This window comes from Typopeltis vanoorti, chromosome 15, assembly GCF_054136105.1.
Source record: "Typopeltis vanoorti isolate ZY-2024b chromosome 15, IOZ_Tvanoo_1.0, whole genome shotgun sequence".
In the NCBI taxonomy this organism is placed as follows: domain Eukaryota; kingdom Metazoa; phylum Arthropoda; class Arachnida; order Uropygi; family Thelyphonidae; genus Typopeltis; species Typopeltis vanoorti.
In genome coordinates this window covers 87017518-87041873 of record NC_143563.1, presented here as the reverse complement: position 1 = coordinate 87041873, position 24356 = coordinate 87017518, and the positions used below count along the sequence as shown (strand labels likewise).

The following is a 24356-nucleotide window of genomic DNA, read 5'->3' as shown; positions in this document are numbered from 1 at the left end:
TTCTATCCTCATGAAACACATCATATCCTTCCATCTCTATTCCTGTCAGGATGTCATCCTCATCTAAACATGTCTCTCTTATTCCAACAATTTTTAGGTGTACAGACACAATTAGTGCAACCATTTCATCTGCCTTGTTTCTTACACTTCTAGCATTTGTATATAAGCACAACAGCTCATTCCTGGATCTACAGCTAGTTCCACTGATAACACTCATTCGATGTGATCTCTCTCCATGCTCGACTGGAGCCATTTCCCTTTCTGCTTATTCATTTTAGAACCATCTTCGATTCCAACTGCTTCCTCTTGATCCCATGTCATCCCATTCCTTTTCTGTCCACACATCCTCTTGGAGCATCCACCTTTCTCACGCTGTGTATCCCTGTCCACCCTGAGCCCCCCCGTTTCCCTGTTCATCTTGCACACCCATTCATGCCACTTACTTCCTCATTCATAACCACCTGTTCAATCTCTCCTGATCTTCCATATCACTTCCCACTTGATCTGATTCATTCTCTATACTCACTTCTCTACCTTCCAGCAACAATCTCTCCAAGTGACTCACACCATAACCACTCAAATGCAGTCCATCGCTCCCATACAGTTTACTTCATCCTTCAAACTCGTTCCACACATTAACAAATTGTACTCCCCTCTCCTCACACATTTCAGCCAACATATCATTCATAATCCTTGATCTCCCCCTCATCTCACCACAGTCATACCTAGGCAGAATGCTTACTACCCTTCCTGTCACACTATTCTCTTTTATCTGTCTAAGCAGCCTCCTGATGTCCATTCTGATGTGCTCTTTGTCTTCTGTCAAGTCATTCGTACCTATTAAAACCATCCTCCTTTGCTCGCTCCCTCCTCATATCCAATGCCTCAATCACTCTACTCATTTTACCATCTAGAAAACATACCTTGTGCATCTTCTGACTCATCCAGCACACCTTTAGTAATGGAATCGCCATACAACACCACTTGCTCGTCTTTTGTTAACTCTTTCGTACCCACTTGATTTGTTTTAATCGTTTTCACCTGAATTTTCTTAATTTCACTCCGTATCCATTTCATCTCTTGCCTCATCCAACCCAATTCAACTTTCGGATCTCACATCACATTCTCTCTATCATTCAGTCCTTCTCATTTTTGAACTCTTGACTCCCACTTCACACTTTCACTCTCATTCATCCTTTTGTTTCTGTACTTTTGGTCCATTCGTCCAACTTTCACTTTCATTCATTCTTTCCATTTTTCCCACTTTCGATCCTTTTGTCACGCTATTTCCAGTTTCTTTCATTCTCTCTAGAATGAGAGTCCATAATTTCTAAGTAATTTCCATACAGAAGATCTGTTTATACTGTCGAAAGCTTGTTCAAAATCGATAAAATTTAAATATAAGCTTGCCTACTATTACAATGATTGTTCTATGATAATTCGTAAAGTAGCAATGTGGTCGGTGCATGATCTATTGGCTCTAAATCCTCTCTGTTCTGGTCTTAGTTGTTTTTCTATTTTGATTCTTTCTAGTATTATCCTTGCTACTATTTTACTTATAACACTCAGCAATGTTATACCTCTCCAATTTTTGCATTCAAATAGGTTTCCTAGTAATCCAGTATTCCATTCCTTAGGCCTCTCTTCTTTCTGCCATATCTCATTTAGTAAGGGATATAATATCTCTGCTATAAGTTTTGGATTTGCTTTTAGTATATCGCCTGGTATGTTGTCTGCTCCCGGTGCTTTACCTGTTTTGATCCGAGTTATTGCTTTTGTAATTTCTATTTTTGCTATTTCTTTCAAATTTATATCTAATGATGCATTTTGTTCATTTAATTCTAGGCTTTGGTCGCCATCAGTCATTTCTTGAAATTTCTCTGAGAAGAATTTCACCCATCTATTTATCTGTTCTTTTTCATTTAATAATAGTTTTCCTTCTTTATTGTATATAGCAGGCTTGTACAACTTGATTGTCTTTGAGGGCCAAACTCAACTTGGACCACCCGACCAAGGACCAGATCACTTCGGACCTAGAATGTTAGACTAGTCCACTGCAGCTAAACTTAAGTAAATTTGTTACTAGGTCTACAGTAAATACTAATTAATATGCATATTTAAATTTTGTAGAGAGTTACAATTAAAATTATAATCAAAAATATTTACAAACAGATATAGCTGCAAAATGTATCAATAAAAAACACTTAAACATAAACACAAAGTTTACTAATAATTTCACTGAGAATATCAGTGACTGAATGTCACATTGTGACATTCAGAATTGCATTTCTTTGTTGCCACTATTTTATCAAAGTTTTGTGTCTCATGTTTGAAGTGGCTGTTCTTAATATGGCCTCTAAATTGATATCACTTAAAGATGAATGCTGTGGCTCTAGTTACATCGGACAGACTTCGAGAAGCCTTGAAATCAGGAAAAAGGAGCACATTGGCTATGTCAAAAACAACAGACAGGACATTTCTGGCCTATCGTCTCATCTCTCTACAACTAACCATGTCATCGAGTGGGACAAAAGCTGTTCCCCTTACATAGAGGAAGATTACCATTCAAGAATTTTCAAAGAGGCAGCCACAGTCGCCTGTTCTACTGTGAACCTTAACAGAAATCAAAGCCTAATACTCCCAGAGATATGGAAAACCCTAATCAGAACCTTAAAAACGGAAGAAATGAACTTTAATACAAACTACAGAAAGTTCCTCAGCAACAGCTAGCTGATCTTGTACACGCGATATGTGTTTCACTCACGTTCGATACTATTTTATTTGTAATTATTCTAGTCAGTTTTTTACAGTTATTCTTGTCAGTTTGCAGTTATGCATAATTGTGAGATTGTTTAAACCTCTATGTAAGCCCTGAAGATGCCAACAGATAAGTGTAGCGAAACTAGTTGGTTCAGTTAATAAAATTGATCAACACTTGATCGGTAAACCAAAAAATATTATTATTTGCTGTTTGGTTTTGTTGAAGTTCATAAGCGAAAATGTTTGTTCACAAGTATATGTGCTCCCTAACATACAAAATACCTGGTAGGCAGTATACAACAAACTTTTAAATTTATCCTGATCCAGAATAGAATAAAACTCTTGTAAAGTACTCTCCCTATGCTTGACCCAATAGTTTTCAGAACACTGGAGAGCAATAACTTCCATCTGGAGTTCGACAGATAGATTTTCTGCTTCAACAGAAAATGGATCCTCAGTCACTTTTATGCGGACTTCGTCTTCAATACTCAATGGCATTCTTTTCTGAAACTCCTCACTTAGAAGTGATATGTGCTTCTTATATTTTCCACCCACCACTGAATGATATTCTGATGGAATATTCTGTCGACAAGTTAAGAAATGTGACATATCCCCCTTTAGCAAGTTGATTTTCAAACAAACTTAATTTCATTTTGAACGCCTTTATAAGAGACATTAATTGAAAAACAAACTTATTTTTTCCTTGAAGTTGTAAGTTAAGGCCATGCAAGTGACCCAAAATGTCACACAAGAAAAATAAATCTCGATTCCATTCTTCATCCATTATTTCTGGGAATTTTTCCATATCTTCTTGAGATTCCAAAAATTCAACTAGTTCATTTTTCAGAGCGACAAAGCGTGACAAAACTTTACCACGGCTCAACCAGCGTACATCAGTGTGGTATGGTAGATCCCCATACTCAGCATCAATTTCTTCTAGAAACGCCTGAAACATTCTCTGTTTCAAACCCCGAGCTCGAATATGGTTGACCAGAGCAAATACTACTTTAATCACATGATCAAACTGCAAAACCCTTTGAACATAACACCTGATGAATTAGGCAGTGAAATTTTGTCAATGGTGCATACTGTTCAATAAATGTTACAGCACCAACATTTTTTCCACACATAGATGGGAGCAACATCAGTGCAAACTGCTACTAAATTCTTGAAATTTAAGGATAGTTTTTGGTTACACACATCTTTACATTTTCTGCGATCTCTTTCCTGTTGTTCTTCCTTTCATTGAACACAAACCAACAAGCTCCTCTGTCACCTCAAAATTCTTATTAACGCCTCTTACATATATTAAATATTAAAAGCTGTGCAGTATCTTTCATGGCAGTACTTTCATCCATAGCAAGCGAATAATAGACAAATTCACTAGCCGATTTTTGCAGGTTATCTTTAAGATCCTCAGCAATATCAGCCACCCTGCACTGAACAGTCATACGGGACAAACTGATATTTTCAAAATTATTTTTCTTATCAAGACACAATTCGGAAACGGCCGTCATCAGACACTTTTTTTTATCAACTCTCCCTCAGTAAATGATTTGCCAGCACAAACTATTTCTTGTGATATTTTTAAGCTTACCTTTGTGGCAACTTCATTTGCAGATGTCACTTTTTTAAAGGCTTGTTTCTCACCACTAAAGACTTTCCATAACTTCGCTGCTTTTATTTGCTTTTCACTTGCATCCAACTTGCCAAGGTTAGGATGTTTCGATTCAAAATGACGTCTCAGATTGTACTCTTTCGGCACAGCAATAGATTCCCGGCAAACAATGCACACTATTTTGTCCTTAAACAACATAAAAAAATATATTTGTTTGTCCACCCACTCAGGATTAAATGCTCGATGTTCCGAATCTATTTTAAGCTTTTTTATGTAAGCTCATTGTGTCGAGATTGACAATATTAATTACAAAAAAAATGATGAAAAACTCACAATAATGCTAGCTATGATAACAGTTATGTAATGTATCGCTCCAGCTACAACCAACCACTACCCTGCCAAAGCCAATCAAGGCACGGCCAACTTTGTGTAATATGATTCGTTCTCGTTCGTAGACATCAGGCCATTATCACGGAGATGTAACTTTGAATTTCCCTGCAGCGATACTAGTGCTAACGCGATTGTAATAATTTGTTATTAAATATGACGGTGGCAATAACTCCAAATGCAATTTATTGTCGAGTTGAAAGAAACATGATTGTTACATTAATCGCATGAACGTAAACATGCAGAGTCTTAGTAAAAATTTAATTCAACGCTAGGAAAAAATTGTCTAATTTCATATTCCCCCATATGATTAAATAATTCAATCAGGAAGATGGGCCAAAATAAATAGCACTGCAGGCCGCAGGCCGTATGTTCAGGCCTGGTATATAGGAACTATCCATTTGTTTCTTTTTCCACTTAATTTCCTTGTAATATCATACAACTTTCTAGTATCATTTATATATGCAGCATCCTCTGACTGTTGTGCTAGATTCTCTATGTATTTTCTTTTATCATTTCTTGCACTTTTTTTTATTTCTTTGTTAATTGCTCTATATCTGTCTGCTTGTTCTTGTTCAACATTTTTGCTAGTCTGTAACAGTTTCTGTTTTATTCTATCTCTCTCCTCTATTTTTAATTTTGTGTTTTCTGATATCAATTCCTTGTCTGTATTAGTTCGAAATCCCAATATCTTTTCTGATGTGCTTATTTGTATGTCTTTAATCTTAGTCCATTTTCCCCTCTAAGTTATCTCCTTCTCTTTTTTCGAGTTTATCCCATTTATCCTGTAGAGTTGTTATAAATTTATTTCTAATCGCTTAGTTTTTGAGTTTTTCAATTCTAAACCTCTTCCTATTGTGCTGTTTGTTTATTTTTAAATATTTTTACTTCCATGGTAGCTGATAGGAGAAAGTGATCTGAATATGCTTCGGCTCCTCTTTTATTATTATTATTATTCAGGCCTCCATGGAGTCAAAAGACTCATCGTGGGAGGTCCTTCCTAAGAAACACAAAGTCTATCATGTCACTCCTTGAACTCATTGACCGTTCTCGCTCTCACCACTCCATCAGGCAATACATTTTAACTCTGACATCCAGGAGTGATTTCCTCCAATTCCTTGATATGAGTACATGGTCTATTTGGTTCTTTGTCTTTCTATCTGGTGCTATCCATGTCCACTTGTGTATTTTTTTCATGTTGTGAGACTCCCTTCTATTACAAGCTGATTGAACATACAAAAGTCTATAAGTAACTCTTCATTTTCATTTATTTCTCCTTCTGCATACTTTCCCATAACAGTTTCTTTATTAGTATTATCATTGTGCGTGCGTGCGTGTGTCTTGTTTTCATAATAAAATAGATTCATTAAAAATACAAATGGAATGTATGTTTCAAATAAATATTTTCTAAGAATGACATTATTTTATGGAAGTGCAGTTTTTAATAAAAGGAGAGTCAAGTGATCATTTTGTTATGTAATGTGTCTCCTTATAATAATTTTATTGTTTAAATGTAGGAATTACCCATGCAGCTGTATGGGCAGCTTGCTGCTCATATATTACCCAAGCAACTCCAGCCAATCTCCGTTCTTCCGCCCAAGGAGTACTTCAAGGTCTCCATCATGGGCTGGGTCGTGGATGTGGTGCTGTAATTGGTGGTATTTTTGTCAACTACTTTGGTGAGTATTATGTTACGTGTATTATGCATTAACCTGTAATGTAGTTACTTGTATGTTGAGCTGTTCTACTATATAACAGTACAGACTGAGTGGCCATTTTATTAGAGATTCTCACCAAAGGAGATGTTGGACCACCATCAAAACAGCTTAGTTTGCAAGGTCATTAACTCCATTAAATTCTGGAAGCACTGTCCTTACAGATATCTTACTGCAGGCATACATGATTATTTCTGAATATTCATCAGATTGGTTTGTAGTAGATCCCTGTCACGAATCATCACAACTCATTCAACTACATTCCTAGAAATGTTCAATTGGATTGAGACCTAGTAACTGAGGGGATCAATCTTTTGAGGTAAAGTTACTGTCATGCTATGGATAGATTCTAAAAAAAGTATAATTCTAGAAAAACCCAAAAAACAAATGCGTCAAAGACATGTGTCATGTCAGCTGTCATCAAGTAAAGATTGTAGATGATTGTTGGAAAAATCATGTCTCACCATTATCTCCTAAACAAGATAAAAAGTTGCATGGCATGTTAATGTATGCCATGCAACTTTGCATTCTTATTTAGTACATCTATAACATGTGTCCTGTTTTGTGGTTTGTTATTCTAGTGGAGGGATTTGTTGCATACAAGATTGAGGATCAACATAAATTGTACTTTGTTGGGGCCTATCGGTTTAGTGCCATGCTGTATTGTTATCAAGAACCTGAAATTACCAGGCAAACATTCCCCAGACCACTGTTAACATTATTATTATTATTACGTGACACCTCCAGGAAGTCCAAAGACTCATCGAGGGAGGGCACCTACTTCACAATTCTCCGTCTCCACCACTCAAATCCATCAACAATATGCTGGCCTTTTTTTGTCCACATGAAATAACAGGAACTAGGAATTAATACCCCCACACACTTTTCCCCAGTCCTCTGGTGTCCAATGCTGATGTTCCTTTGTCTGTCTTAGTTATAATTCTTTGTTTTTTGTGGTATCCTCAACTCAATGGTCATCTGCAGTTCTGCATTATTTGGGATAGTGTCTCAACCATGGTACATTCAGATACTTTATTGAAGTTTCTGGTATTACTATGCAGTGATTTGATTGTTACATGATCCTCTCACATCAGTCATCAGCTTCTGGCCTTATGCATGATACATAATTATGCATAATATGTACATTTAGTGTACATGTGTTTCAGGTGGCCAACATTAGTGACATCCCCACATTAAATATAATCCAGAAACATATCTAACAGCACATAGATAACATTGGCTATAAATAGGCTATAAATTGGCTATAAAATTAAGGCATTGATTAGGCCACACATGGACTACTGTGCACAGTTTGGTCACCTGGTTTTCAAAAGGACGAAGAAATGCTAGAAAGGGTCCAGAGGCGACTGACTAAGGTAGTTTCTGACCTCTGGAATGTCGAATATGAGGAAAGGTTGAGAAGATGCAATTTATAGACTCTAGTGGATAGGAGGAAGAGGGGAGATATGATAGAGACCTACAAGTTAGTAAGGGGTTGTTATAGGATCAATGTTGGAGAGGTTCTACAGAAAACAGTGGGAGATCAGGTGAGAACCAGAGGTCATCCCTGGAAGGTGTGAGCAGGGGAGTGAGAAGCAGGTTTTTTGCATGCAGAGTTGGGAATGATTGGAATGTCTTAACTCAGTGTTTCTCAAACTTCAGATATCCGCAGACCCCTTCTTAAATTTTCATTATTACCAAGTACCTCCTAATTAATTAATTAATTAAAATGAATAAATTAATTAAAATGTATTAATTAATTTAAAATATTAAAAAATTAAATATATATTTTATTTGAATTTATATGTTCATGTAAACAAAAAATATGATTTATTTTTAATAGAACAAACTTTATAAAGATACTATAAAGTTTTACTTACTTGAAATAATTTATCATCAATGAGAGGAGTGAAATTGCTTATGGTGAGATAAAATTTCAGCAAAATTTGGCTCTATAGTTGTTAATTTCAATCTCAGATGCAGTTTGACATCTGTAATGCGATTCCTCTTCTTCGTCTTCATATCTACAAGGGCCTAAAATCCAACTTCATAGAGATATTAACTTGGAAATAGAAAAATCAACCTTAGAGCTTTATCTGTTAATTCAGGAAATTCATTCTGTATTTGTAGCCAAAATGATGATAACGTATGCTCGCTGTATTTATTTTTTAGGAAACCATCAGAAGCTAGTTCTAAAAGTTGTTCTTCTATTGACCTTTGGCATAAATTTGTTTTTATTGAAAGGGTATCTTATCCACTCAATATTAATGTCCAATTCAGGGAAATACTTTTCTAGATTCATTTATAAGCTTTTTAATGCTGCATGATAGTAATTTTCACATCATCATCAATTTGTTCATTTGAACTTGCGAGGAATTCATGAAGTGATGGAAACACGTCAAATTCTCCATTACCAACCCGCTTTTGCCATAACTTCATTTATGCCAACATGGCATTCACTTTATCTTGGACATGAAATATAGAAATTTCCTTGCCTTGTAAAGATAAATTAAGACTATTTAATACAGTAAATATATCTGCCAGGTATGCTAATTGACTGAGCCATTTCCAATTATGTAAATGCTTTTTCAATTCAAACTTTTCATCAAGAAAAACTTGTAGTTCATTCCGAAGTTCAAATAAACAAGTAAGGACTTTTCCACGAGAAAGCCAACGAACATCGGTATGGAAAAGAAGTTGTGTATAGTTGCTTCCCATTTTTTTGCAAAGTTGAGAGAAAAGTCTGGCATTTAGAGGATGACCTTTAATATAATTTATGATTTTTACAGCTTCATCAAGAACTTTTCTTAGGTATGTAGACATCATATGTGTAGCCAAAGTCTCCCTGTGTATGCAGTAGTGTGTCAATTTTGCATTTGGTGCAAACAAGCCCTTTTTTAGATCCAACCATGGATTTTGCTGCATCCATGCTTATTCCAACACAACTTTTCCAATCAAGCTTGTTTTGATGCATAAAGGTATCAAAACATACTGTTGAATATTTCTTCTCCTGTGTGATTTTTTTTGATTCTTTGATTTTTTTCGTACCTAACAAACAAGAGAAGATTTGCAAAATTTGTAATGTCTGTGGATTCATCTACCTACAGTGCGTAATAACGACTCATACATATATCGGATAACAATGTGTTTGTTTTATATTTTAAGCCATTTCAGTGATTCTTCGATGAACGGTACTATTTGAAAGGCAAATCCGATCAAAAGATCTTTTTTGCATTATCTCCGATCATAATTTCCGCTATTATTTTTGCTGCAAGCTTGACCAAAGTTTCACCAATTGTTTCCGCTGCACCACTTTTTGCTATTAATAGCAACACACGATATGAAGCTTCTAAAGCCTTCATGTTTTCACCTCCTGACACAATCGACATCACTTTTTGAGATTCTTTTAAATTTTTTAGTTTATTTTGTAAACATTCGACAGGTTTGTCCTTGCATTCATTATGTTTTGATTCAAAATGGCGATTTAAATTACATGGTTTCATGCTTTCATTTTTTAAAGTTTCACTGCAAATTACACATAATGGAATAGGCTCCTCTTCATTTCCCATCCATGAAAATCCACATTTCAAATAATTTATATCGTACTTACGAAGTTTTCTCATCTTCTTCCTAGTTGGTTCTTTAGAGATGTCAGACGACACACACTTATCAATTTCACTTGATCCAGATACGATATCAACATTTTCTTGTTGCTGACAGCAACTTGTATCTACTATGTTCCCCTCTTTTGCGCATTTTAAAGATCCAGTCTTTAACCAGTGATCCATACTTAAGAATTTGAAAGCTAAAAAAAATTACCGTATTTAAAGAACAGTCCTTCAACAAATGGCTAGTGAAAGCAGAACTCGAAACAGACAGCAATGGTAGGCCAGTAGAGATAAAACAGCTATGAAGACTATGAAGAACGTAAAACATTCCTATTGTATCACTGAATAAGGTACAGAGACATCTGCAGGCTGTGTAATATGTTTCTCAACAAACAGTGCAATTAGAAACAACTGGGATAAAAAGCACTAACTAATGAATCGCATGACCCCTCCCACATAAAATGCTGTATAGTAGACAATCAAAACCATATGGTGCACCAGCAACATATGGTTTTGTTTGAGTGAACATGTTAAAACTAAGAAATATACAGTGAATGTGTTTCAGATATTATATAAGGAATTCGGTTGAAGAGAATTAGCATTTCAACTGAAGTCGGCTTGCCTTTGTCAATTAGTAGCGCGATCTTTTGTTAATACCGCACCAATCATATGTGGTCCGCGTACCACACTTTGAGAAACACTGCCTTAACTGAAAGTGTGGTGTCTGCAGAGAATTTGAGTGTGTTTAAGGCATGGTATGATGAACAGTGTGTATGATAAAAGGGCCTCCTAGATGACTTTTTGACTCAATGGGATCTTGGGATAATAATAATAATAGTTAAACATTTATTAATAGGCCTCCATGGAGTCTTTAACTTATAATGGAAGACTAATTATTGTTATTATTATCATTAACATTTGACCTCCATGGAGTCAGAGACTCATCGTGGGAGGTACTCACTATTGCATACAATGCTCATCCAACTGCATCTTAAACTGATTCAATGTGTTCATGTCGACAACACACTCAGGCAATGCATTCCAATCAACAACCACCCTCCATACAAAGAACTTTCTTCTCACTCCTTTGCTCACATCCTCTTTATACAGCTTCCAGCAATGGCCTCTTGTTCTACTCCCCTCTCCCATTCTATGAAAAATCTCTTCCATGTCTACCTGATAACAACTCCTGACCAGCTTATATGTCTCAATCATATCCCCCCCCCCCTTCCTCCTATTTACAAGGCTCCGCAACTTACATTCTCTCAATCTGTCCTCATACTCCACATTCCAAAGACCACTGACTACCTTTGTGAATTTTCTTTGTGCCCTTTCCAACATTTCTTCGTCACCATGAAAACCCAGCGACCAAATCTGTGCACAATAATCCATATGAGGCCTGATCAAGGCCTTATACAATGGAATCATAACCTCTCTATTTCTGCATGTCAGGGTTCTCCGCATCATTACCATTATTTGATGTGACGTGATACCTTCACAACTTGTGCAATGTGGCCCCTGAATTTCAGGTCCTTGTCCACCATCACTTCTAGATCTCTCATCTCCTCTACTTCTGTTAAAGTTTCCCTAAGTGTATACATTGCATCCCATTGTTGTTTACCAAATCTCAAAACCTTACACTTTGCAACATTGAACTGATAGTTCCACTTACCTGCCCATTCATGCAATCTATTCAAGTCCTCTTGTAAGGCATTAACATCAGCCTGACTGTGCATTGCTCTCTCCAGTTTTGCATCATCCGCAAACAGCTGGATATCACTAGTTAAACCCAACCCAATATAATTAACATACAAATTAAACAACAATGGCCCCAAAACTGACCCCTGCGGTACACCACTGGTGACCTTTCTCTTTCGAGATACTGCACCTCCATATACAACTTTCTGATACCTATCCGATAGCCAGTCACTGATCCAACACAGAAGTCTGTTATTCAATCCCACTTGTTTCAATTTATTTAAAAGCTTGTCATGTGGCAGTCTATTAAAAGCCTTTGCAAAATACAAGTACATCACTGTATATGCATCTCCTCTGTGCAAGGTATTTATCACCTTGTTATAGTACATAAGTAAGTTAGTGAAACATGATCCCCCCCCCCCCTTAACAAACCCATGCTGATAACCACAGAGAATACTGCTGTTATCAACCCATTTCTGTATCCTACTTCTCTCCAGGGCCTTCACCACAACTCCAGATATACAGACCAGCCTATAATTTGAAGCTACAGCCTTATCACCGCCTTTATGCAGTGGAACATATTTTCCCTCCTTCCACTCCCTTGGAACCTGTGCTGTTGCAAAACTCTTGTTAAACAGGCATGCCAATGCTACTGCCATTTTCCTGGAACATTCCCTTAAGATGTGTGGTGATATGTCATAAAATCCTATTGCCTTATTAACATCAAGGTTATTATTTCTATTTCCTCAAATACCTCCTGCTAACTCACAATTAAGCTATCCTCTCCAATGTCCCCTAACTTAAGTTTCTCATGATTCCACCCTGATCAGGATGAAACACCCTTATAAATTGATCACTGAATACCTCAACTATGTCTTCTGAAGTTAAGGATGAAAGTTCTACCACTTTCATCCTTAACTTTGTCTTTCCATGATCATTCTTCCTTCTACTTGCCACATATCTAAAAACTCTCTAGGGGTTTTCTTAGCCTGATTTGCCAATTTCTGCTCATAGTCTACTTTTGTTTTCCTTACCAACTGAGTCACTCTCCTGGCTTGTTCTTTATATTCTTCCTGTGACTGATTACCAATGTTCATCTTGTACTTCCTCCAAAGTACTTTCTTTTTCCAGATTTCATGCTTAAGCTCCACATTCATCCATTTTACACTTACCTTATTCAGCCTTTTGGCCTTTGGTATACATTTATACCTTGATGCTGTTATGTATTTCTTTGTAAGTTCCCATGCAGCATTTATTTCCTTACCGCTCAACTCCTCGTTCCATGTTATAGCTCAAAGTTGTCTCCTAAGCTTGTCATAATCACCAGTCTTATAATTCCACATATATCCTTTCCTCACAAAAGTCTGCATATGACTAGCCACAACACAGGTGATTACTTCATGATCACTTTCACCAACTGGAGAAAAATGCGAAGCCCCCCCCCCCCCTCTAACAATTACATCCTCTGATGAAATGATGAGATCTAGAACTCTTGATCCTCGCGTGCCTTTCTTTACGTGCTGCCTGAGATAATTATTCCTCAAGAACTCGAGAAATTCATTTTCCTTATTCCCAGATGCTATCTCTTCATTCCAATCTATACCACTATAATTAAAATCACTCATAATAATTACCCTTCCGTTGTTCACTAATCCAAGTTGTTTATACATTTCTTCATCACCACCTTCCACATTCCCAGGCCTATAGCAACATCCAACTAAATATGTCTTCCTCTCAACCTCCACATTACACCACACTGCATCATAACCATTGTCACTATTTCCCCCTTTCATGTCTACCTTATGTGGACAATTCCCCTGCTATCATCAGCAGCATCCCCCTCCCTTCTTACCCTTTCTATCCTCACGAAAAATACTGTACACTTCCATTTCTATTCCCATTATGATATCGTCTTCATTCAACCATGTTTCACTTATTCCAATGAAATGCCTGATACTTCTGGCATTTGTAAACAAACACAACAGTTCATTTTTAGGTCTATAGCCAGTCCTATCCAAGCCATATGTTGGTGGTTGTGATTTCCCCCACTATACTTGCCAAATCACCTTTATCACCGCTTATCACATATACCTGCTCAGTCTCCACTTCTTTACCCACACCCACATTGCAATATACTCCATCTTCATACACACGTTCACTGCCACTTTCAACATTCACTCTCTCTATGCCATGTCTCCCTGTCCACTCAAGATCTCCCCCATTTCCCTGTTCCTCTTGTATTCCCGGTCTCTCTTCCTCTCTCACACTATTACTGTTTCCACTGCCAGGCACTTCTGTCTCTTCAGCACCACTCTTCTGATTTTTCTCTTCATCTCTTCCTTCTGATCTCAGGCACGCATCACACATTGTACTTCCACACACTATACTTTCAATCAGCAATACTTTCTCCAGCACACTCACTCCAAAGCCATTTAAATGCAACCCATCACGCCTGTATAATTTCATTCTTCCCTCAAACACATGCCATACATCCACAATCTCCACTCCCTTCTCCTTACACAGCTCCGCCAGCATACCATTCATGATTTTGGCTCTATGTCGCAACTCATCATCATCATCATACCTGGGTAACACACTGACAATCTTTCCTACTACACTGTTATCTTTCACTCTTCTCAATAGTCTCCTGATATTCGTCCTCACATCCTTCTTATGTCTTAGATCATTCATCCCTACAATCACAACTAACTCCCTCGCTCATTTCTTCCTCATATCCAATGCCTTAATTATCATACTCATTCTCCCACCTGGATAGCAGACCTTATGGAGATATACTGCTATCCTGGAATCACTCATCACTTCTTTTACTCTTTGTTCTTTCATTCTGTTTTTCTTGCATACTTTCATTAGTTTCCACTAGATGCCTAACATCACTCAACATATTTTTTATTTCATTTTTCATTTCCAATATCTGTTTCATTAAATTTTGCATTCCGACAATTTCACTCTATCTCGCTACCTGTCGTTCAGCCGCACTTTACTTCCTTTTCCTCATTCATACTTTCTTTCACCCCCTTATTACTAACTTTCGCTTGTACATCTTTGTATTCTTTCACTCCTTCAGTTTCTCCAACTTTCATTTCACTTCCATTTTTTGCAACTTCTTCTGTAACTTTTGCTTCTACATCTTTGCATTCTTTTACTCCCTCAGTTTCTCTTGCTTTCGTTTCATTTCCGTTTTTCACAACTATTTATGTAACTTTTGCTTCTACATCCTTGCATTCTTTCACTCCTTCAGTTTCTCCTGTTTTCATTTCATTTTAGTTTTTCATAACTTTTACTTCTACATCCCTGCATTCTTTCACTTCGTCAGTCTCTCTATCTTTCGTTTTATTTCCATTTCTTTCATGTACACTATCTATCTTTTCAGTCATTTTCGCATTCTGTGTATCGTGGTCCAACAGTATATTGCACTTACGACAAATCCATACTTTCTCTCCCTCTCCACAAAGACATCTCTTAATTCCGCCATGCATACATGTCACTAATGCTACTTGACTTTCGCGGCCTTCGCCTAGTAGCACCAGTTGATGCCAGCGTGGTTGACCTCCTGACTAACATTGTGCGATATTTAAAATGGCAATTTAGACTAATAATTCTGATAGAATTCACACCAAAAATCACTCAGACACACTTCGTTCTCAAATATAAATAATGAAACCCTAAAATTTATGAAACACTGCCAATTATTATTCAAAATAGCACTTATCTTTCCGGAGCTCTTTCTGACACCACACAACTTGCGTCCATCTCTCCCTTCATCTATTGGTCACTTCCAGTCTTCTTCTTCTTCCTTTTCAGGCTTATAGGCCAAGTGGCCTGTTTGAGACTCACTTTCATCTTTTTAAGGGTCTTCCTCTGCATCAGGTACCATTTCAGTGGTAATTTAGAATTTGTTTAGGTATTCTGCTTCTATTCATTCTCAATATGTGTTCTTTTCATTTTTCTCTATAGCAGATAACTGTTTCATTTAGGGAGTTTGTAAATCCAAGTTTACTTTTGATTTTGCTGCTTTTCATTTTATCCATTATTGTGACTCCTTCAGTTCTGCCCAGAAATTTCATTTCAGATGATTTAATTCTTCTTCATCTGCTTTTTTTAGTGTCCATATCTCACTGCCATCCATGTGGTTAGCCTAGTGCCTGTGCACTTCGCAACCATGTGCCTGGGGAAGGAGTGTTCTAGGCTTGATTCCCAGCTGAGACGTGAGGAGCTTAAGGATCTTCCTCAGCCATAGCCACGTTAGCCAGTCTTGGGCGTGGACAGTAGGGGTTTTTCCCCAGTTTATTCTGGGGGTTTTCATCCCACAAACAGGCAAACTGGATCCGTGAACATACAGGATACAGCCATAGGATATAATACGGCAAGGAAGGTAATGTGAAACCACTTGCTCATAATCACTTCCCTAGTATGGTAGCATAGCTGCCCCTACCATCTGTATGGATGAAAGGAAACTAATCATCATCATCTCACTGCCATAAAGTAAGGTAGGTTTAACTACTGTATTGTAGATTCTTATTCATGTGTGTTGCATAATTGGGTTTGAAAATTTTATTTATAATGCCTGTTACTTTTAAAACATTTTACAGCTTCGATTCTATATCAGCTTCATTTTCATATGATATTGTGCATCCTAAACATGTGAATGTATTTACTTGCTCTATTATTTTGTTATTTATTACTATTTGGAATCTTATTGGATTAGCACCTTTGAAGGCCATGACTTTTGTTTTGTCTGTTGATATTTCCATACCATATGTTTTTATCAGATTATTTAGCCTCTATAATGATTTTTGTAGTTCATCTTCATTGTTTAAAGATTATTTGGTCATCAGCAAAAAAGTAGAGTAGCTAATCTGTTGTTATGATTTATCTTGAATCCTCCTTCATTAGTTATCTTCCATTCTTTTATGATTTTATCTATGTATATATTAAATAAAACAAAATTAAATAGAGATGGCAATCCAGACCTACTCCTTTATTTATTGGTTTCCAGCTTGATGTTAAATTATTGTCCTTACAGATAGTTTATTTCTTGATATATATTAAATAAGGCTCTAAAGAGTTGGTTTGGTATTTCGTATTCTTCCAGGATTTCCCATAGTTTTTTTCTGATAATTTTATCAACTGCGTTGGTCTAATCTATAAAAGCTATGTGTGTTTCTATGTTCATTTCTCTGTATTTTTCAATTAGTAATTTTAACGTAAATGCAGAGTCTATGCAAGACCTGTGTTTCTGAATCCATTTTGTTCTATTAATTTTGGATCTGCTATACGTCTAAGTTTATATGCTAAGATTTTTGCATATAATAAGTTTAGTTTAATCCTTTTTCCAAGTGTGAGCAAACAAAGTTTGCGCATGAAAATATCTTCAGGACTGGGGTAAGGTAGTACAACACCGGGAAACTCGTAGCAAAGGTGGACCAATCTAAAATCACTCCTATCTCAGTATCTCCCATAATGCAAAACACATCTCCTTGCAGATATGTATAATGTTATGCATTAAGGGAAGGGCCACTACCCAGACTAGTTTCGACCTTTATTGAGGTCTCTTCAGTGGGAGCCAGGCCCAGAAGTGTTAGCTTGGGCCACCTTTGGTACGAGTTGCCCGGTGTTGTACTACCATACCCCAGTCCTGAAGATATTTTCAGGTGCAAACTTTGTTTGCTCACACTTGGATAAAGGATTAAACTAAACTTATTATAGTCTAACCAAGCGAAAAATAAACTTTCAACATTTTTGCATATGCTTTATAACAGGTACCAAGTAAGCTGATGCCACGATAATTGTTAAAATCAGATTTGTGTCCTTTTTTGTAGATGAGGATAACTATTGCTTTTGTCCAATCTTGTGAGTAATTTCCTTCTTTCCAAATCATATTATAAAAGTTAAGTAACCTAAGCGAGAATTCAAATTCTGCATATTTGATAGGTTCCCAGTTTATATTGTCTTCTCCTGGAGCTTTTCCTGTTTTACTTTGGGTTAATGCTTCTGTTAATTCTTCAAGAGTGATGTTTTCCAAGTTGTCCGAGTTGTTTACAGAGAGTGATTTTCTGTTTTGAATATTTTCATCATACCACAGATCTTGGTAATTTTGCCATGTTTCTATTCTAATGGCACTAATATCTATTTTTTCTTTAGTTTCACTATTTAGATCTTTAAGGATTTTATATGTGTTAGGTCTCTCTCTCTCTATGTACACTCTCTCTAATTTTGTTACAAAATTGTCCCATCTGTTTCTGTTTATTCTCCTGCATGCTGCTGTTGCTATTTTTCTGCTCTATTTGATTTTTGATTCTATTGTCTTCAGGTTAAGCTAGTTTTTATATGCTTTTTTCTTTTCTTCAATAATGCATTTAATTTTGTCATCCCAGTCCCTAAGGCCTCTTTTTCTTTTCCACTTTTCTTTTTTCCTAAACTTAATTTTGCAGCTTTTGTTATTATGATTTTTAGGTTTGACCACTCTTATCATCAATTCTTTATTCTTTTTTGGTACAAATCTTTAATACTATTGTTGGCTAGCAGTCTAACTTGGAAGAATTCAAAATTTCTATTTTCCTTATGCTTTTTTATTGTTTTCCATGGAAAACAATAAAAAAGCATAAGGCAAAGAGGCATCTGTGGAAGGAAAAGCATAATTTTCCTTTATACAGATATATAAAGCAATGTAGTTTTAAACTTGTGTTGTACCTGTTCCAGCCATTCATTCTGGTGATGATTCCAACATAGTGGCAATCCATAATATCTCTCAGCCATCTTCCATATAAAGAAATAATTTCTGAATTATTTCCTGACCAGTCCTTTGTGCATTTCTACAGATGAACTTGAGTTCTGTTTTCTGTTGCATGAAGCATTTTTCATAACAAATATTCCAGAAGTCAGATGCTGGTTTTTGTAACCTCCCTCTTGACTCTCTCTCTCTCTCTCTCTCTTAAGCATTCTCTCATCACCAATATGATCATCCCAAAACCTGGAAGGAAAAATTTCTGTAGAGAACACAGGCATGGCACTGTCTTTACCACTTTTATTATCTCCACTTCACTCCCTCTGAGTTTCAATTTTTCTGCCCATTATTACTCCTTATCATTTTCTATGCACTGTAGCCCTGCCAGTATAATGAAAATATTACTATTATCATCAGACCTCAATGGAGTCAAGAAACTCATCCTCACACAAATAGCTCATCATACCATGAATTTAATGCCTTCACTGTCTCTGCTAACCACACTTACAGGCAATGCATTCCAATCAATGATAATAATAATAATAATAATATTAAGGTTATCATCTGGAGTATATACACACCCACCCACCCACCCACCCACACACACACACACACACACATATATATATATATATATATATACAAAGACAAAACTATATTGCGTTTCATACAATATGCCAAAGTGACAATAATTTGATCAAATGTTATTCTACTGGTCTGACCTCTAGTGAAAAAAAACCTACATCAAAGCGATACCCTATTAATAACATCATCAAGGACTAAATTCATATTGATACTTTTAATACAGCATTAGCTGTATTAAAAGCATACAGCATTTAATAGAACATTCTCTTCTTCTGTACTAACTTCAGTGTTTCCTGTCTAATCCACTTCTTCTTCTTCTTGATCTTCTCTTCTTCTGGTACTGTTTCTTCAACTGTGTCTTCTATTGCCTTCATTACTTCTTTTACTCTTAGATTTGAATTTTGTTTCTTTTTACACACTTTTTATTTTCTCCTCTAACACTGTTCTGTACATTCTTCCTATTTCTGCTTCACTTATTCTTGCTGTATATCTCATCATTTCTGATGACGGGATTTATATTTTCTTTTTAATTTCAACTTGATATTTGCAATCACTAAGCTATGATCTGGCTCTATATCTGCTCCCGACACTGCTGTACTAATGTTATCCATCTTCTTTTAATCATAATCATATCGATCATGTTCTTGGTTTTCCCATCATTTTGATTGCCATGTCCATTCTCTACACTGCTTTTGTTATAATATTGTGTTGCAGATCATCTAACATTTTTTGTTCATTTTCTATTCCAAATTTGCCATTCCAGTCTCCTTCAATAATTAGTTTCTCTCTTTTTTTGGTATTGCTTCTATTGTCTCTGTAAGATCTTTGTAAAATAAATTAGTATCCTCATCTGTGCTGTCGGATGTGGGTGCATATATCTGGACTACTGATATGTTAATTGGTTTTGTTTGAAATCTTGCTACCATTATTTGTTCATTGACTGGTTTGTAGCATAAAAGTGCCTCTCTAGCTCTTGGTGTCATGCCCTGACCATATGACTTCACATCCATTTATCTCTCCTGATGATGTCCATCACATCTTCACCGATCCTAGTATATTACATCGATATCACTTCATTTCCTCACTAAGTAATTCTAGTTTTCCTGACATCCAAAGTGTCCGTACATTCCACGTTCCTACTGATAATAGTTCTGTTGGTTTCAGTTTCTGTTTCCTTTCGGTATCCCACTTTTCAATCCAATCCTGATCACTCAATTGGTATCACAGCATGTTTTAATTGTTGATTGTGTAGGCATAGGCATCAGATAACAATCGTGCTTTTTCTTTACGGTCAGAGCATTGACATATCTGACCAACCCTCCTCTTTATCCAGGCTTGGGACTGGCATGAGACCCTCTAAGGATCCCATAATGGAGTCTCAATAATTTGAAGCCACTTTTATGCAGTAGAACAATTTTGCCTTCTTTCCAACAGCACAGATTCCAAGAACCTGTGCTGTTGTAAGACATTTATTAAACAGGTATGCCAATGCTACTGCCAATTCCTTGGAGCATTCTCTTAAGATGCACGGTGATATATCATCAAATCCTGTCCTCTTATTGACATCAAGGTTATTTATTTCCTTATATACCTCCTACTCCCTCACAATTAAGCCATCCTCTCCTATATTCTCTACACTTAAGTTCCTGATGATTCCACCCTATTCAGGATGAAATAACCATATAAATTGATTACTGAATACCTCAACAATGTCTTCTGCAGCAGTTAACATTTGCCATTTTCATCCATTAACATAATCTAACCATGATCATTCCTTCTTCTACTTGCCACATATCTGAAAAAATAAACTCTCTAGGGTTTTTCTTTACTTGATTTGCCAATTTCTGCTCATACTGCACTTTTGTTTTCCTTGTTGACTGAGTCATTCTCCTGCTTGTTCTTTATACTCTTTATGTAACAGATTATTACCATTATTCATCCTGTACTTCTCCACAGTACCTTCTTCTTCCAGATTTCCTGCTTAAGCCCCTCACATTCATCCATTTTTACTCCTACCTTGTTCAGCCTTTTGGCCTTCAGAATACATTCACACATTGATGCTATTATGTATTTCTTTGTCACTTCTCAAGAAGCATTTATTTCCTTACCACTCAAATCCTCATTCTGTTCTATAGCTCCCAGCTGCCTCCTAAGCGCATCATAATCACCAGCCTTATAATTCCACATATATCCTTTCCTCACAAACATCTGCATACTAGCCACAACACAGGTAATCACTTCATGATCACTCTCACCAACCGGAGGAAAGTGTGAAATCCCACTCACAATCGCCCATTCTCTGATGAAATGATCAGATGTAAAATTCTCGATCCTCGCATGTCGTCCTTCACGTGCTGCCTGAGATAGTTATCTCTCAAGAACTCAAGCAATTCATTTTCCTTATTCCCAAATGCTATCTCTTCATTCCAATCTATACTGCCATAATTATAATCACTCATAATAATTACCCTTCCTTCATTCACTAATCAAAGTTGTTTATACAATTCTTCATCACCACCCTCCACATTTCTGGGCCTATAGCAACAACTAACTTCCTGTCAACCTCCGCGTTACACTACACTGCCTCATAACCATTGCTATTATTTGCCTGTTTTATGTCTACCTTATGTGTACATAATTCCCCTGCTCTCATCAAGAGCATTTCCCCCCCCCCCCTTCTTGTCTTTTCTATCCTCGCTAAAAATATTTTATCCTTCCATTTCTATTCCTGAATGCGTTGTGTTACACAATAATGTATTGTGTTAATGGATAGTGTGATTCTCCTATGATGAGTGTTTTGACTCCATAGAATGCCTGTATAAATAATACTAATAAAATAATGTAATAAAATAAAATAATATAATAAAACAAACATAGTATTCATGAGAATACTATGTTTGGTTTCATGGTATCGGTTGTTGAATTGAAAGGATATGATCAGTGCATGGGAAGCTTCAGAAAATGCTTAAATGATGTGGTATCTGAAAATATCTCTAGAGTTTGAAGAACAAACAAACAGAAGGGGAGTGAAATGGATGTATAATCTCATTAAACAAGCGATTCATAAGAAGAAGATGATGTGAAAGGACTTGAAGAAAGGTGCTCTTTCTTCAAATTTCCTTCTCCTGTAGAAAGAACACCTTTTGCTACTTTCTGGTCGAAACAACTCTGATAAACATGGATTGGAAGAGGTTTCATTGTTTTGAAAAAACTGTGGTCACCATTGATCGAATTTGAAGCTTTTAATGAAAGAATCAGCAAGCTAAGAGTAGAAGCACAATGTTCATGATAACCTTTATTAATACACACACACACATAGTTACAGAAGCTGCAGAATACTCAATGAAAAATGAATTCCATGAAAAACCGGAATTAATTATAGAAACAAATTCCCCAGCAGGGTATAATCATTTTATTTGTTGAGTTCTGTGGATAACAGAAGACAGTGGCGCACCCAGGATTTAATCTTGGGGGTGAGCCGAGTTAAACGGATAAAAATATTTTTAATACAATGAATTTGCATTAAAAATATTTTTATCCATTCAACTAAAATTCGTTAAATTTCGTTCATTCAATAAAATTCATTAGGTAATTATAAAAATTTATTTAAAGAATAAAATCCAGTTTTATTTTCTTTTTACATCCAGTTTTCTTTTCTCTTGAATTATTTCAGTCATGGTTACATTAATCTCTCTCTGTGTGTGTATATATATAGCAAAGCCAGTCCGTTCAATCGTGATTGTGTCATGAAAGATCTTAAATAGGTTTTTAAAAGGCGTAAGTTAGAAAATGACCTTTCACTGACGCATGTTGTTACCGGAAGCGTTGCAAATATTTTTAATAAGTTATAAATGTTAGGATATATCATTTTGCCACACTTTAAAACTGCATCAACGGCATTTTTGAATGGAGCTATTGCAAACGGTTTTTCAAATTTCTTATACCACAACTTGAATTCGGCATTCAAAATTGCGATTTGTATAAGGCAAATCACCGGCATAAAATTCAGACAATTGACGAAAATCTTCCATTGCACTTGCTGTTGGAGCATCTTTTCCATTTGGTAAAAGAGAAAAAAATATATTTCAAAATGTTGCGGTGTCGAGTGAAACGTTCATGAAGTTGAGTCAATATTTGGTCAATAAATGGAATGAAATACTCTTCTACAGAATTGGCTGGAACATTGGACCTTAATGTTTGTTTTGATGAAGTCCTTTGCTTTTTAATGTCAATATTAAAATTACTGGCTTTTATATATGCTTCATCATAAATATCTTTATGATGAAGAATGAAGAATCTGGTGTTTCAAGAACGGTATTTAATTGAGCCACATCATCATCAACAAAATTTAGGGCAATTAAGAGGTCACTGTCAGATTTTTGCATTATTTTAGACAATGGTAAGGTGCATGCCAATATTTTTTGCAAGCTAAGTAAAGATATTATAAATCTTAAAAGATATTAATATTATAAATAACAAGGACGTCCTGTCTTTTAGGGGTATTGAAGAAATTGTGCACCTTTTCAATTATGCCAATGCAATTTCTTATTTGTCACAGATATAGCATTTCCAAGTGCCAAATTCAAACTCTGTGATGCACAATGAACATATAAAGCTTGTCGATATTATTATTACATAGCATCTCCAGGTAGTCCAAAGACATATCGAGGAAGGGCACCTACTCTACAACTCTCTGTCTTCACCAATCACAATTACAATCATCATCATCTACACCAATGCTGTCTACCGCCGATCACTACCACTAGTATTTTCACAGACAATCACAAACATCCATGCCCACGGTGCGGGATTCGAATCCCGCACACAGCCTTTTGGCTGGAGAGTCGGCCAACCAGGCTGGATATATAGATAAAAAATTAAATTTTGTGGATAAAAATTAAAACAAAATTTTCATTTTTATTAAACAAATAAATAAAATGATATAATTATGTTACTATTTACTTTTAATGAGATGGATGAGTTTTTCGACCTTGCAGAGTTGCTGGATATCTGGTTCAATATTGGTCAACTTCAGTCGAAGATCGGCACACACACTAAGACGAATTTTGTATTTTGTTTTTATTTGAAGGAGCGATGAAAATCGTTTCTCGCAAAGATAGGTTGTAGAAAACTGCATGACGATTTTCGACTTCTTCAAATAATTTGGGAAATTCACTTCTCACTGAAGGTGAGATCCAGAATCGAGCCAAACCATGATCACGGAATTGTATTTTAAGCCC

The 24356-nt window shown here is 36.2% G+C and overlaps 1 protein-coding gene across 1 annotated transcript in view; it reads left to right on the top strand.

The window, feature by feature from the left end:
* Window positions 1–24356, top strand: part of jef (major facilitator superfamily domain-containing protein 6 jef) — a 201916-nt gene that overhangs the window by 130940 nt on the left and 46620 nt on the right. The window contains exon 5 of the mRNA XM_090405777.1: window positions 6283–6444. Coding sequence (XP_090261903.1) covers window positions 6283–6444 — 162 coding nt within the window. The remainder of the gene's footprint in view (window positions 1–6282; window positions 6445–24356) is intronic.